This window comes from Podarcis liolepis (assembly GCF_965112155.1).
Source record: "Podarcis liolepis genome assembly, chromosome: 16".
In the NCBI taxonomy this organism is placed as follows: Eukaryota; Metazoa; Chordata; class Lepidosauria; order Squamata; family Lacertidae; genus Podarcis; species Podarcis liolepis.
The window spans coordinates 31,709,046-31,722,575 of record NC_139567.1 but is presented as its reverse complement, the minus strand read 5'-3'; the positions used below and the strand labels follow the sequence as shown (position 1 = coordinate 31,722,575).

The window sequence follows — 13,530 nt, the reverse complement described above, 5'->3', positions numbered from 1 at the left end:
GGAAGGGGATGAATGGAGATGAAGCTAATTTTTTTTAAAAAAAAATCCTTTTGACATTTTAAACCGATAAAAGGTATTTTTGATGTCCTACGAATAGAACAGAGATAGCTGCACGGGGGGGGGGAATAGGTTTTTTTTTCCAACTCTCGCGAGAGTCTGTTGCGTCTAGGACCCTGTGTCCTATGGGCAGACGTTGCGCCAAAGTATCGCGATAATCAGCGAGCGTGAGAAGACCGGGAATGGCGTCAGGCCTTGGGTACCGTGAAGCCTCGCACCACAGCAAGAGCAAGACGATGGGCCTAACGAGAGTGAGGGAAGGGCGTGAGGCGGTGAGCCGAGCCGATAACGAAGAGATAGAGCCTGGGGTCCCGCTCGCCCGTCGATGGGCTCCTATAGCGTCCGCTGTGAGCCGCGCTATCTTCAGCAAGGCAGGCGCTACGAAGGTGGGCGTGGCCTCCGTACTATGACGTCGCAGCCGCCGGCATTGTGGAATACAAGGTACCATGGTTACCGTGGCAACAGTTGACAAACGCACCATGGCAACGGGAGCCACAGGTGTCATAGCAACGGGAACCTGAGGCCACTCAGGTTGGTGGGCTTCCATCATTCATCATTATGCTGTGATGATGATAATAATTTAGTCATCAATGATAACAATTATTAGTATTATTATTTGTTTTCATGAATTGGATTGATTGATTTTTGAAGAACATTTCCTTGATTCATTTTTTAAATAATTGCACCAGTTTGTGATGCAAGATGGAGTATATATTTCTTACGCAAAGCGACTAAATGGTCACAATCTACCTGTTGTGGTCTGGTCTCGCCTTATTTTTCAGAATCATACAGTTAAAATCTTGCTGTTGCAGTGATAACCCATCTTTCCTTAAAGAGTGATTTGCAGGCTTCATCCCATTGCACCCTTGCATCACTCCTGCAGTGGACAATTCCAATGGACATGATTATTATTATTATTTTATTACATTTGTATCGCAGCTTTTTCTCTCCAAGCTGCTCAAGTTGGCATACATAGTTTCTCCTCCTCCCCATTTTATCTTCCCAACAATGATGTGAGGTAGGTTAGGCTGTGTGAGGCAGTGACTGGCCCAAGGTCACCCAGTGAGCTTCATGGCTGATTGAGGATTTGAACCCTGGTACTGCGAGTTCTAGCCTGACACTGTAACCACTACACTGCACTGACTCGATTGATTTCAGTGAGTATATTCTTAACTAGATACAACCATGAACCTCCAGAGATGGAGAGCGAATCTCTATTTTTTCTTTTTTCTTTTGCAAACTGCAGGGGCAGCACAAAGCATCACCCTCTCCTGCAGTTTCCAACAACTGGTATTCAGAAGCGTTACCACCTCTGACTGTGGAGGCATCGTGGCTAGCAGCCATTGATAGTCTACTCCATGAATTGGTTCAGTCCTTTTTTAAAGCCGTCCAAGTTGGGGGCCATCACTGCTTCCTGTGGAAATGAGTTCCAGAGTTTAACTAGGAACTGCATATCTCTATATGCATCTATATTATTTTTTTATATTGTTGTTGGTGTCCCTTTGTCTTCACTGACAATGGAGGATAAAATGCTGGACTAGATGAGCCATTGTCATGATCCGGCAGGCTCTTCTTATGTTTTTAATTCATTAAAGGTGGTGTGATTTCTATAACTAGATGGAAGCCCTGATTAACAATCCACATTCCCCCTTTTTCTTTTTCAGTTGAACAGTATCCAGAAACCTAGATTCCTGCACAGAACAAACTACCTGGATTTCCAGACTGCAAGCTGAGATATGAAGAGGCCTTTTTCTGTTTGTGGACGAACTACCTGAATGTGAAGTAGCCTACTTACAGGAGTTCAGTTTTTTGAGAATACAGTTGTGTCCTCAGTGTTGAATCATTCTTGTCTAGCACCATGGCTGGGGTGGCATTGTGTGAACCAACAGAATTGTATAATATGTTGAACCAGTCCACAAAAATCTCTAGACTAGCAGAACCAAACTACCTCTGTTTAATGGGTAAGTTATGTTCTTTCATACTGACTATGTCTTCTATTTCTGTTCATTGAACATTTATGTGACTTCTGTTATTTGTGACTCTGATATATTTTCTGTCTATGTATTTTGTATAAATACTTATTAGCACATTATTAGCTGCGTGTGGTTGTTCAGAGTTTACCTCTCCCATTGGCATCAGTTGGACTTCCTGTCACAATATCATTAACCACCCTGTAGCTTGCAAATGACATTGTGCATACACTTAATCCTTATAGCAAGATAGCATTAATAACAAGCCCATTGACCTGCACCTGTTTCCTCAGCTGCAAAATTAGTATCTTTCTCCACCCTACAGAAGCATGTCAAGGGTTTCTTGACTTCCTCCTGTTTCCAAATGATGAGAAATGAAATTGCTTAAACAATTGAAGGCTGCCCTGAGACCCATGAATGCATCCTCACTGACTGGTGCATGCCTGCTTGATTTTCACTTTTGTGACTCTGCTCCTACTTCCATCAGGCCTCTGCTGGCATTGGGTGTAAGAATATAATGAGGGCTTCACTGAAAGAGATGCAAGCTCCATTTAGTCTGCAGTGACCAAGCAGATTGACCTGCCACAGAATGTGGAGATGCTACATAGCCGTCAAGACCACCAGCCTTGTAAAGGCTTGAACCCCATATTCTATGAGGCTTTGTCATTCTGCTACCTGTGCCTCAGGTATCCCTTCCAATTGCAGACCTGCAACAGGATTACTTGCCCCAGCTAAGGCCAGAGTAGTGACTCAGGCAGAAACACAGGGCAAGGGGGAATTCTTACCCTTTCACAGAAGTAAATCACATTGTTTTAAAGATAAACAGTTCCTGTAGAGTAGAAATGAAGAGAATGCAGAAGCGTTTGGAAAAAATAGCAAAGGCGGAATCAAATTTCTCACTGTTTTCAGTTCAGTCATTTGCTTTCCTCATGTCTTCCTTTTCCACCCTGTTGCATTGCTTCCAGATGCTCGTACGAGGAGGGAGTACAATGAAAGCCACTTGATGACAGCGATACGAGTCAGAAAGGCGAGTAACATTTTGGGGTGTCTTGGTTGTTTGTTTGCAGCCACCTCCTGTTGCTTGGACAGACCCTAGGTGAAGCATTACATTCTCCCCTGCCAGAGCCCTTTCACTGTGAGCCAAAGGTTGGCGGGAGCAATTAAACCATTAAAATAAAATAAAGCCATGTTATATATGTTGGTGCAATAGATCATTGGATTCTGAGATCCAAATTTCTTTTTGGTGAGAGAACCCCTGCAGAGATTTAACATCACAAAATATGTAGTAAAGTACGGAAATGCAGGCTGTAAAACCTTTAAAATATGCTCTTTCAAGTGAGTTCCAAAATGTCCCCTGAAATTTTTTTCCCCAAAGGTTCCCTCTTCCTCCAGCATAAGAGAAGTCAAGAAATGGTTTATGTTCATGTGCTTCAGAAAAGTTGCACATGCAGTAAAACTTAGGTTAGTTACAAAGTTGTCAAAGTTCCTAGATTATTGGTATACGAACTCAAGAATGACTGATGAGAGCCTTGAGCTGGAGGAACCAGCTCAAACCTCTTCACACACTGAGCTTCCCAGATGAACTAGAGGTGAACAAAGGCTTGACTACCTAATTCAGGGGTCTGCAACCTGCGGCTCCGGAGCCGCATGTGGCTCTTTTACATCTTTGCTGCGGCTCCGGGGCAGATACTAGCGAGGGGAGGAGGCGCATTGTGCGCCCCGACACTCCTCACTGTGGCGGGCACTGTACTGGCTGTGACGTCGCATGGGGGCACCGTCCCGATGTCACCTTCCCGCCCGCTGTCAGATCGTGGCTCCAGAGATATATTTGTTTTAAATGTCACAATGGTTTTGCGGCTCCCAGTTGTTATTTTTTCTTCAGAAACGGGTCCAAGTGGCTCTTTTTGTCTTAAAGGTTGCAGACCCCTGACCTAATTTCTCCCAAGGTGAAGGGAATGGACATAGCTAAGTCTGGCAGAACATCTTGCTGCATGGCATTATTCCCTTCATGCATTAATTGGACTTAAGCATGTTGGTTATAAGAGGCTGGTTATTTCACAATACAAGTAGCACATTAAAAATCCAACTAAAGCTATAATCATCGGCACAGTGGGACTTCAATATGCATCCGATTGTGCTGTTTCACTGTACCATGAGGCTTGCCTGGCGCTCACATCAATGTCTGTTCAGTGCCAGGTTAAGACATGCCTCAGAGCTAACTCCCAGAGGCCACATGCCAGCAGGAAACGGAACCAAAGAGGAAAGTGGGTGGAGATGTAAATTTTACCTTTATGCAATCAGTTTGACTCTCGTGTGCTGCTCCTCCATTCTCCAACCAAGCAAGCAATAAGCATTGTCAAGATTCCCGCGAGGCAAAAACACTCAAGGAGAGTACAAAGTAGGGCCAGTGTGGGGCATGGCCTGGGGAATAGAGAGGAGGAGTTTTAGCCTGTGGAGAGTCCCAAGGGCCAATTAGAAAAGTCTAGAGACCGCATTTGGCCCCCAGTTCTGAGGTTCCCTCCCCTCACATACCTCTTTTACCAGGCTTTTGAGACAATCGGGTGTAATGCATTATTTGTTTAAGGCAGGGGACGGATATTTGTTTTAGCGTTAAACTTGCTGGCTGTTTTCTTTAATTATTTATGTAAAGTTCGTTGCTGAGAGACTTTTGGAGCAGGCGACATAAATTGAACAAAGAATGCTAATGGTAACAAAACAGCAGAAAGGTAATTGAAAGGGTCTCTGTGCCTACAGTTCCGCTGATGCGAAAGGTACAAGATTTGACCTGGGCCTAAGAGGTAACAGGGCTCCAAGCACACACGCCTTTCAGATTGCAGGTATCTTTCATGCAACACAGTAAGAAGTATATTCCTTTTCACAAAGTCATTAATCCAGCCCCCCACCCTTCTTTCTTTCTAAAGAATGCATTGGGCAAATTCATAGTTCCTCCGTCCGTCAATCTGGAGTGCGTCCGATACTGCGTGGTATACGATGGCAAATCTACCTCGGTGGATGCTGCTTACGACATAGATTATGATTTGTATGAAGTGGATAAAGAACTAACCCGTAAGTCTTCCTCTTTCTGCTGCAGGTTGTGCAGCCTTGCTGTTTTGATCTCATAGTCCTAGCTCACGCAAGAGCGAAGCTTAAAAAGGGCTGGGACACATCTTGAAGTAAAAGCTCTTACTAATCTGTTACAAATTTTCTCATCTTTTTTCTCCTCCACCCAGCATATGACATGGGAGAGGACATCAACAAATTAAGAACCAAGCCATCTTCTGAGGAGAGTAAGTTATATCTGTAATCACGATGGTGGCAGTCTAGAGGTTGTTAAGACAAGCCAGGGAAGGGAGCTACGAGTAAAACAGGCAGACACTATGCCGAGCCCAAAGGGTCTGGTTTTGAAGTGTCCTCCTCACTGCACTTGGTGTGAACAAAACACATTATTGAGATCTGAGGGCAAAAGAAAGTGGCTCTGCAGGTTTTGATCAAAAAGCCCCCTGTGGATGTCAGCATGGATGGGCAGTTAGTTAGTTGGCAGAGCACCTGATTTGGATGCAGAAGGCCCCAGGTTCAGTTCCAGGCATATCCAGGGTGGGGCTGGGGAAAGACTCCTGCCTGAACTCCTGGCGAGCCACTGCTGGTCATGGTAGACCAGGATTTCCCAAACTTAGCTCTTCAGCTGCTTTTGGACTACAGTGGTATCTTGGTTCTCAAATACCTTGGTATTCAAATGCCTTGGCTCCCAAACACCAAAAACAGGGAAGTAAGTGTTCTGGTTTTCAAGCGTTTTCAGAAGCCGAAAGTCCAATGCGGCTGTCGACTATTGTTTCGGGGAGCCTGCACCAATCAGAAGCTGTGTCAAACAGACTTCTGGAATGGATTAAGTCTGGCACTTTTGTTTTTGCTGTTTATTTTGCGTTTTTGCTTTTGAGGCTTTTTTGGTTAAAAAAGCACACAGTTTTTGTCACTGTGTGGAACCTAGTTCAGCAACAGATGGATTGATTGATTGATTGTGTGACTGTGGAAATGGATAAAAGCCCCCCATCCAAACAATGACTATCAGTGCATGTAAGAATTTTTTTAAAAAAAAATCATCTACAATACTGTCTTAAATATTTTATAGTATAGGACATTGATTATTGCTTTCATTTTATGGATCAGTGGTCTCGTTAGATAGTAAAATTCACGTTAAATTGCTGTTTTTGGGGTTGTTTTTAAAAGTCTGGAATGGATTAATCCATTTTTCATTACTTTCTATGGGAAAGAATGCCTTGGTTTTGGAACAGACTTCTGGAACGGATTAAGTTTGAGAACCGAGGTACCACTATACAGTTCCCATCATGACTGACAGTTGGTCCTGCTAGCTAGGGATGATGGGAGTTGTAGTGCAACAACAGCTGGAGACCCAAGTTTGGAAACCGTGGTGTAGGCAGTACTCAGCTAGGTTGACACAGCTTCCTATGTCTCTATGTGATATCACCAGACACACTACAACACTCCAGGGGAGGGAGTATATGGGAAGAGGCATGCCTTCAGAGGCAGGTGGTCTTGAACTGTGGGAGGAAAAGGTAACAGAGATTGTCAGCCGATTGTTTTGAACGGTGGGCTAAAAAGTAATGGGAGAAATGCAATAGATAGCAAATCCAATGGTTTCGCTGGTGACAAGGCCAGAAGCGGGTGCCTCTGGAGTGCTTTTCTTTTTAAACACATGCCTCTCACAATTTATCTAGATGCCCCAGTGGGATCCGCACCTCGCTGTGCCAGGATTATGCAGCGGTTCACCAGTTACCCAGTCCTTGTCCTGAGGGGCGGGTACGAATTATTCACAGCGACTTACCATTACCTGCGGACCCAGAAGATATTCTGGATGCCTCAGGTGAGAGGGAGACTTCAGAGAGCAGGCTTTCAACTTCTTAATGAGGTTGTTGCCATCTCCTCGTCAGGTTGGGCTGCTGCTCTCAGCGTGCATATTTTTGGCAGGGTATGGGGTGTTGGCGTACCTTGGGTGCACGCCCCCTTTTGATTGGACCTTCAGACTAGGGTGGGGGGCCACATTCCTTAAAGCGCAACCTTCCCGGGGCCACGTGGCGGTGGGCAGGTCCAGAGGCAAGAGTGGGCAGACCAGTGAATGTATGGTTTACCTTTGTGCAGAAGGCTGGTTTCTACATAGGCTCACTCCCCCTCTACCCTCCAGTCATCAGAGTACCCTCCAGTGTTATCAGAGCTCAGAGATTACTTCCAGCTGGGCCAAAACACCCAGGTGTGAAGCTCCAATGAGGATGGCCTGGGGAGAGTTCCAAGTGCCAGATAGAGTAGCTGTCAGGAGCAGGTCAGCAACGAAACACCAGTGTCAGTGAAGTTAACTCTTTATTCAAATAAACCCAAACAGCACGGGCCTAGTGGTCCCAGCAACTCTTCCCAGTAGGTCTTGCCCTAATGAGGCAGTTGCAAGGACTAAAGGACCTGTGCTTTCCACTGCTCCTCCTGGTCCATCCCAAGCAACCTGAGGCTCCTTCATCATGCCTCTCTTTGCTTCACCCTCTTCATTCCTCATGTGTTATGGGAGACCAGGGGAGAGAGGAGCTTGCTTGCTGCAGGGGGGGCTCTCTGTATTCTTCAGCAGCCTGCTTCATCTCTGTCTCCTGGCTCCCCCTCCTCTCCTGCCTCTGATTCTACAGTGCTCTCTTCCCCAGCCCTTTCCTGCTCACTAAACTCTGTTGCCCCAAATAATCCTGGGAGTTGTAGTATGTTGAGGGTGCTGAGAGTTGTTCAGAGGCCCCTGTTCCCCTCACAGAGCTAAAATTCTCAGAGGGAAGCTTGTTAAACCACTCTAAGATACTTTCAGGATCAACCCTTTTATTGTGGATATAATATGTTTTAACTGTTTTTAAATCTGAGCATGCCATGGTCCTGCTGATGGGCAAGTCATAAATACGAAGATGCTGCTGCTGCTGATGATGATGATCTTTCCTTTCCCTAAAGGAGCTAGAGGCCTTTAAGCCCTACCCAGTGGAGATCCTGCCTGCTCGCTTGTACATGGGAAATTACGCTCAGGCCTGCGACAGCCAAATACAGAAGGATCTGAAAATCAAAGCCCATCTCAATGTCTGCGAAGAAGCTGGCACATTGTAAGTTCCAGTGACAACCCGCTAAGCACTAGTTGGCTGTCAGTTCTTTTCCAGGCTTGCAAGGAAGGCCACAAAAGTTACGAGCCCATAAATAATCTTTAGGCCAAAGTTGTGTTTAAAGGTTAAAGCAGTGGTTCCCAAACTTTTTTGGGTCTCCACCCCCTTGGTCTCCAAAACTCATCCCCATTGCTCACTACCCTTAAAAAAGTATTGCAGCGGTTTGCACAACCCACGAAGGAATATAATAAGACAATACAATTCAAAACAGTAATAATTCATTACATATTTATTCAAAATCCAATTAATTTTTGCTTAATTCAACAAAATGGATGAACTTGCCTATGGAGAGGACTAATTAATCAGTGAACCTATTAGGCATGTACCTTAATGTTATACTTTTGGCAGTGCTTTCTTTCTAAAAAAAATGTTTAGGGGTACTCTCACTTTCCAATTTGTATTGAAATACTACCCCTCAATGAGGCCAGACTTAGATTCATGAAATGTTTAGGGGTAAACGTTCCCCTGCGTACCCCCAGAAAAAAGCACTGTGTTCTGTAACTGAGAATCCAATAGCATGTACTACTGGAAAAGGGCAAACTTGATCCAGTGGTGCCAGCTTTTCAAAGCCTGATAGTCATTCGTACCTCCAGCACCCTCCTGCTGCCCTCTTGCCTAATGATGATGATTTATTATATCTATGCTGCCCATCTGATTGGGTTGTCCCAGCCACTCTGGGCAGCTTCCAGCAAATTATAAAACCACAGTAAAACATCAAACATTAAAAACTTCCCTATGCAGAGTTGCCTTCAGATTTCTTCTGAAAGTCAAATCGTTGTTTATCTGTTTGACATCGTCTGGGAGGGCGTTCCACAGGGTGGGCACGACTACCGAGAAGGCCCTCTGCTTGGTTCCCTGTAACCATACTTTGCGCAAAGAGGGAACTGCCGGAAGGCCCTTGGAGGAGGACCTCAGTGTCTGGGCTGAACTGAGCAGGTGGAGACACTGCCTCTTAGTGCCCCCTCCCAGAATCTCACTGTCCCTTGGGATACCACCCGTTTTGGGAGCCGCTGGGTTAGAGTGTTGGGCTGGGATCAAAGGGATCCCAGTTCAAAGTCCCATTCAGCCATGAACCTCTTGGGGCTTGCCATTATCAACACTGTCCTTGGTGTCTGACTGTGGGCCCTTGTTCCCCCTTTATTTGTTGCCTTTTTATCCCCTCCCCTTCCCCCAGGGAGCTAACCTTCACAGAGTTTGCTCCACCCCACGAGGTAGGGTATGGTGAGAGAGAATGACTGGCTCAATGCCAACCTTTGGGTTTCAAGGTGGGCTGGGGACTTGAACTAAACACTGGAATCTGTGACATTCCAAATGGTGCTGGACTTCCAGCTCCCATCATTTCTGGCCATCAGGCAAATAGGTTGGTGACTAGGTGACTATACCTGCATCATTTGCCATTTTTTGCTGGGCTGGTAGAGTTTTTTTGCAAGTGTCCCAGCAGGTCTTCTCTTTGCTGTTCCCCAGTTTCCTTGAAGACAGTGACAGACTGCTTCATATCCCCATTCCGGATTCTCCAGATGCAGAGATGTTTTCTTACTTTCCCAAGATTTGCCACTTCATTGGTGAGTAGACCAAGGTAGCTTCTCCACTTACTCCATGCCCTAAACATGGGGAAACGCCAAGGAGGGGCACCAAGCTCTTCAACTGGTAGGACAGGGGTGGGGAGCCATTTCATCACTATTATACCCTTGCAGGCCAACTTTAACAGGAGGGTTGGGACAACTCACCTATCAGATGCCCAATTGATAGCTGGATTATCCCCCTCGCTTTGTCAAAATCCCTTGTGTAGCGTGTCCCAAGAACCCAGAACCCAGTTCATAGTTGGACACTCAGAAAGCAGAAGCCAAAGGAGTTTTGCCAGCCCTGTGCTTTCTGCAGAATCACCTGTCTGCCTGAGTTCCCCATGGGGAGCTTGGTCACGCAGTTCATCCAGCTGTGTCTCTACCTCCCACCTCCCATCTCATGCACATATGATATCAGGCTGCAGGGCAGGTGTGGGGCTTTTTTTTGGGGGGGGGGAGGAACAGCCTTCCAGGCCAAATTAAGACCCATGCCAAGCTAAATCTGGCCTGCAGGCCAGATCTTCCCAAGCCTTGTAGAAAAATCTTATACACTTGACTTCCTGGTTGAGGAAATATTAATAATATTTATTAAATTTATTAGTTGCTTGTCACCCAAATGATCTCCAAGAGACTTATATTAAATATATATGCCTTATATAGAAAAGTCAGTGTTGGTGGGGAATTAAGTTTCCATATTGGGGAAACAAAAAACAACAACCCCACCAGTTCCTTCCCACTATAACAGTAACAAAAAAAATAGCAGTATAGTACACCAACAATAAACCGAACAATACCCCCACCCACCAGCAGATAAACATAAAAATTCAACACGCCAATACTCCTCTCCCCAGTCCAAAAATATACCCATCAACCCAGAATTTTCTTTTTTAATCTCCCCAGCTCACTATGAAGTCCAGTGTCAAAGTCAGTGAGTGTTCATGTGGCTCAGAGAGTTATACATCAGCCACTGCCAGTCTGGTGCCAACCAGATGCAGTGTGTGCTACATTTCCCAACAGCCTGAGACCAAATTCCAGCTACACAAAAGCCTGAGATTTTTCTACATACAAGCACACACACACTTTTTCATCAGCACAAGCACGAGGGATTATCACAGTTCAAGGACGCACTGCAGCCAGGCAGGTGCACTTGAGGAAGTGGGGGGGACCACAGTCATTTAGCAACCCAGTGGTGCGCTTGCCCCTTTGAAGCTGACTTGACAGTAGACTGGCACTGAAAATTCCTTCCACCCTGATGATGAGGCAATGTCTTCCACCACAGCTGTGAGCAGTGGGCCATCTTAGGGGCTGCTGTCTCCCAGAATCTCCTGACTAAGGTGCATGCTTCATTCTGCCTAATGGTAGGGCTGACCACATTTAGCCAACAACCCTTACCCAAACCCTACAGCCTCTCCTGGTCACTTTCACCAACCCGACATCCACAGTGAAAGCTGAAAAGAGCCTTTTGCTGAGAATGTTCAATTACCACGCGGGCATTTATTTTTGTTCCTCTTTTCTAGACAGTCACATCCACAAGGAGAGAGTCCTGGTTTTCTCCACCATGGGCATAAGCAGGTGCAGCACAGCCGTCATGGCCTACCTCATGCATTCCTGCAGGCTTTACTTAAAGGTAGGTGGAGGCAGGAGGGGGGCAGGCAGGATTGTTTCCTTACAATCCATATATCCTGCTTTTTAATCCTCCTTGGGGTGCTCATTTGTGGCTGCCAAAATCCAGAAGCACGACAGAAAATGACGTTGCCCTCGTTGTTTGTAAAGCTCCATGTACTTAGCAAAGGCAGATATAAATAATCACAACAGTAGTGCCTGCTTTGCACAAAGAATGTCACCAGGTAAGGCTGGGGAGAAAGACCAAGTTCTTCGGTAAGGATGTCTTTCCCATCACCAGACTCTTGAGCTGGAGATTAGTTACCTGGCCAAGATGCTAGAGGGTGGGGTGGAGTGTCCAGATCCCTCCTCTGCCTGTTGTTAGAAGACAGATTCCTTCCCACTCTCCCTGCTACTTCTGCTGTTTGCTTGCTTTTTTTTTTGTAGAAGTCCTGGAGCTACGTTCAGAAGTGCAAAATCAACATGCGACCCAATCGGGGGTTCGTGCGACAGCTGTCAGAATGGGAGACACGCATCTACCTGAGCGACATCACCGATATCTCCGAACCGAATTACTGACCAAGAGCGAGTGACAGAGAAAGTCCCTGAATCACTGCTGGCTTCCTGCAGTGGAATTTCAGCGGCTTTTGAGTGGTGGTGATTGAGATAGAACTCTATATTTTTGGAAGTTGATTTTTTAAAAAAACAATAATAATAATAAAAGAAATAATTTTTCACTATCATTACCTCTGTACTGCCAGGTTTATGACATATCTCACAGGTTCTCTTTACTCCTGTGTACAGAGCTGAGTGCCGTTAGGACCTTTTGCGTCCTTTATTCAGAAATAAATACCTTCCGCCTCTGTGTATCTGGAACTTGTCTCTCAAGATCATCAAGAACTTGCACCGGGGAGCTTTCTGGCCTGTCTTTATTTGTTTATGAACTTGAACAATTTCTGTCCCGCCTCTCAGCAAAAGCTTTTCAAAAGGCACCAAACAATAAAAGAGATAAATGCAAGTATTAGCATGGAAAACAACAATAATGGGATATTAAAAACTGCAGAAAATTAAAAGGTCGTAAAAACACAGACAGGAATGATAAGAAATCACTGCCCTGTGGAAACCTGGGAAGAATTAGGCCAGCAGGCAAGTAAAGTAGACGATAGCAGAGTATCTCTACGGAGAGCATCCCACAGCCCGGATACTGCCACCATCACTGAAGATTTCCTGTCTCCAGCCATGGTACAAGGGAAAGCACGACCCTATGCTTAATGGCAATATCACACCAAATAATCCAACACATTTGAGAAGGGAATTGGATGTCAGTCAGCCCACCTGAGAGGTGCCAGAACTGAATTCTGGCTGAAAGTCAGTTAAAACAATTTATATTCAGAAGAAAAGCTTGTATCCAGAGAGAGAGAGCTCAGTTGTCAAGGGCCAGGATAATAATTAGGTGTGTCAGCATATGATGGAAGTTATACAGTTGTGCCCTAGTTCCTGAACGCCTTGGTACTCCTATGTTTCGGCTCCAGAACGATCGAAACCCGGGAGTGTGTGTTCTGGTTTTTGAACATTTTTGGGAAGCTGAATGTCCATTGTGGCTTCCGCTATTGTTTCTGGGACGCTTGCACCAATTGGAAGCCGTGCCTTGGTTTCCAAATGTTTTGGAAGTCGAACGGACTTCCAGAATGCATTCTGTTTGGGAACCAAGGTACCACTGTATACCAGTGGCGTAGCGTGGGGGGTGCAGGGGGGGCTGGCCGCACCGGGCGCAACATCTGGGGGTTAGGGTTAGGGGGCGCAAATCCACGGGTTAGGGGGCGCAAATTACTTGCCCCCGGTGCTGACAACCCACGCTACGCGACTGCTGTATACTCATCCTAGAGCAAGAATGGAGAGCCTTTGGCCCTCCAGATATTGCTGAGCTACAACTATCGGGCAACTTATTTTGTAGGTGGGTGGAGAAATGGGAGGTTTTTCTATGTAACAAACCTTTTCCAACCTAGCAACTTCCAGATGTTTTGAGCTGAGACTCCCATCATCCTTCCCCAAGAATCCAAGTTGATGGCGCTCACTGTCTCCTGCGGGAAGGAGTTCCGCAATTTAACAATGCAACAATCCAACAGAAGCCCTGAAATGGCTATTCATGCT

General features: G+C 45.8%; 1 protein-coding gene and 1 long non-coding RNA gene across 4 annotated transcripts; one reads left to right on the top strand and one right to left on the bottom strand.

The window, feature by feature from the left end:
- The first annotated feature begins 157 nt into the window (after positions 1-157).
- On the top strand, positions 158-12,251 carry STYXL1 (serine/threonine/tyrosine interacting like 1). 3 transcript variants are annotated; one of them, XM_083479425.1, is made up of 10 exons: positions 158-588; positions 1,722-2,018; positions 2,993-3,054; positions 4,949-5,093; positions 5,258-5,314; positions 6,761-6,906; positions 8,013-8,158; positions 9,680-9,777; positions 11,295-11,404; positions 11,827-12,251. In XM_083479425.1, exons 2-10 carry the CDS (start codon positions 1,916-1,918, stop codon positions 11,956-11,958), a joined length of 999 nt encoding a protein of 332 aa, XP_083335551.1. In that variant the 5' UTR covers positions 158-588; positions 1,722-1,915; the 3' UTR covers positions 11,959-12,251. The 3 variants fall into 3 exon arrangements, with proteins under 3 accessions (XP_083335551.1, XP_083335552.1, XP_083335553.1); XM_083479426.1 differs by having other exon boundaries at positions 158-498; positions 11,827-12,122; XM_083479427.1 differs by having other exon boundaries at positions 587-1,214; positions 11,827-12,122.
- LOC310695332 lies at positions 2,975-4,942 on the bottom strand. The gene is made up of 2 exons (XR_014520006.1): positions 3,959-4,942; positions 2,975-3,636 (listed from the first exon to the last, which is right to left on the bottom strand). It is a non-coding gene; the product is annotated as an uncharacterized lncRNA (long non-coding RNA).
- Positions 12,252-13,530: the final 1,279 nt, after the last annotated feature.

Coding starts and splice junctions, on each gene's coding strand:
- STYXL1 (XM_083479425.1), top strand. CDS start 1,916: ATGGCTGGGGTGGCATTGTGTGAACCAACAGAATTGTATAATATGTTG. Junction 3,055..4,948: donor CAGCGATACGAGTCAGAAAG/GCGAGTAACATT, acceptor TTCTTTCTAAAG/AATGCATTGGGCAAATTCAT. Junction 6,907..8,012: donor AGATATTCTGGATGCCTCAG/GTGAGAGGGAGA, acceptor CTTTCCCTAAAG/GAGCTAGAGGCCTTTAAGCC.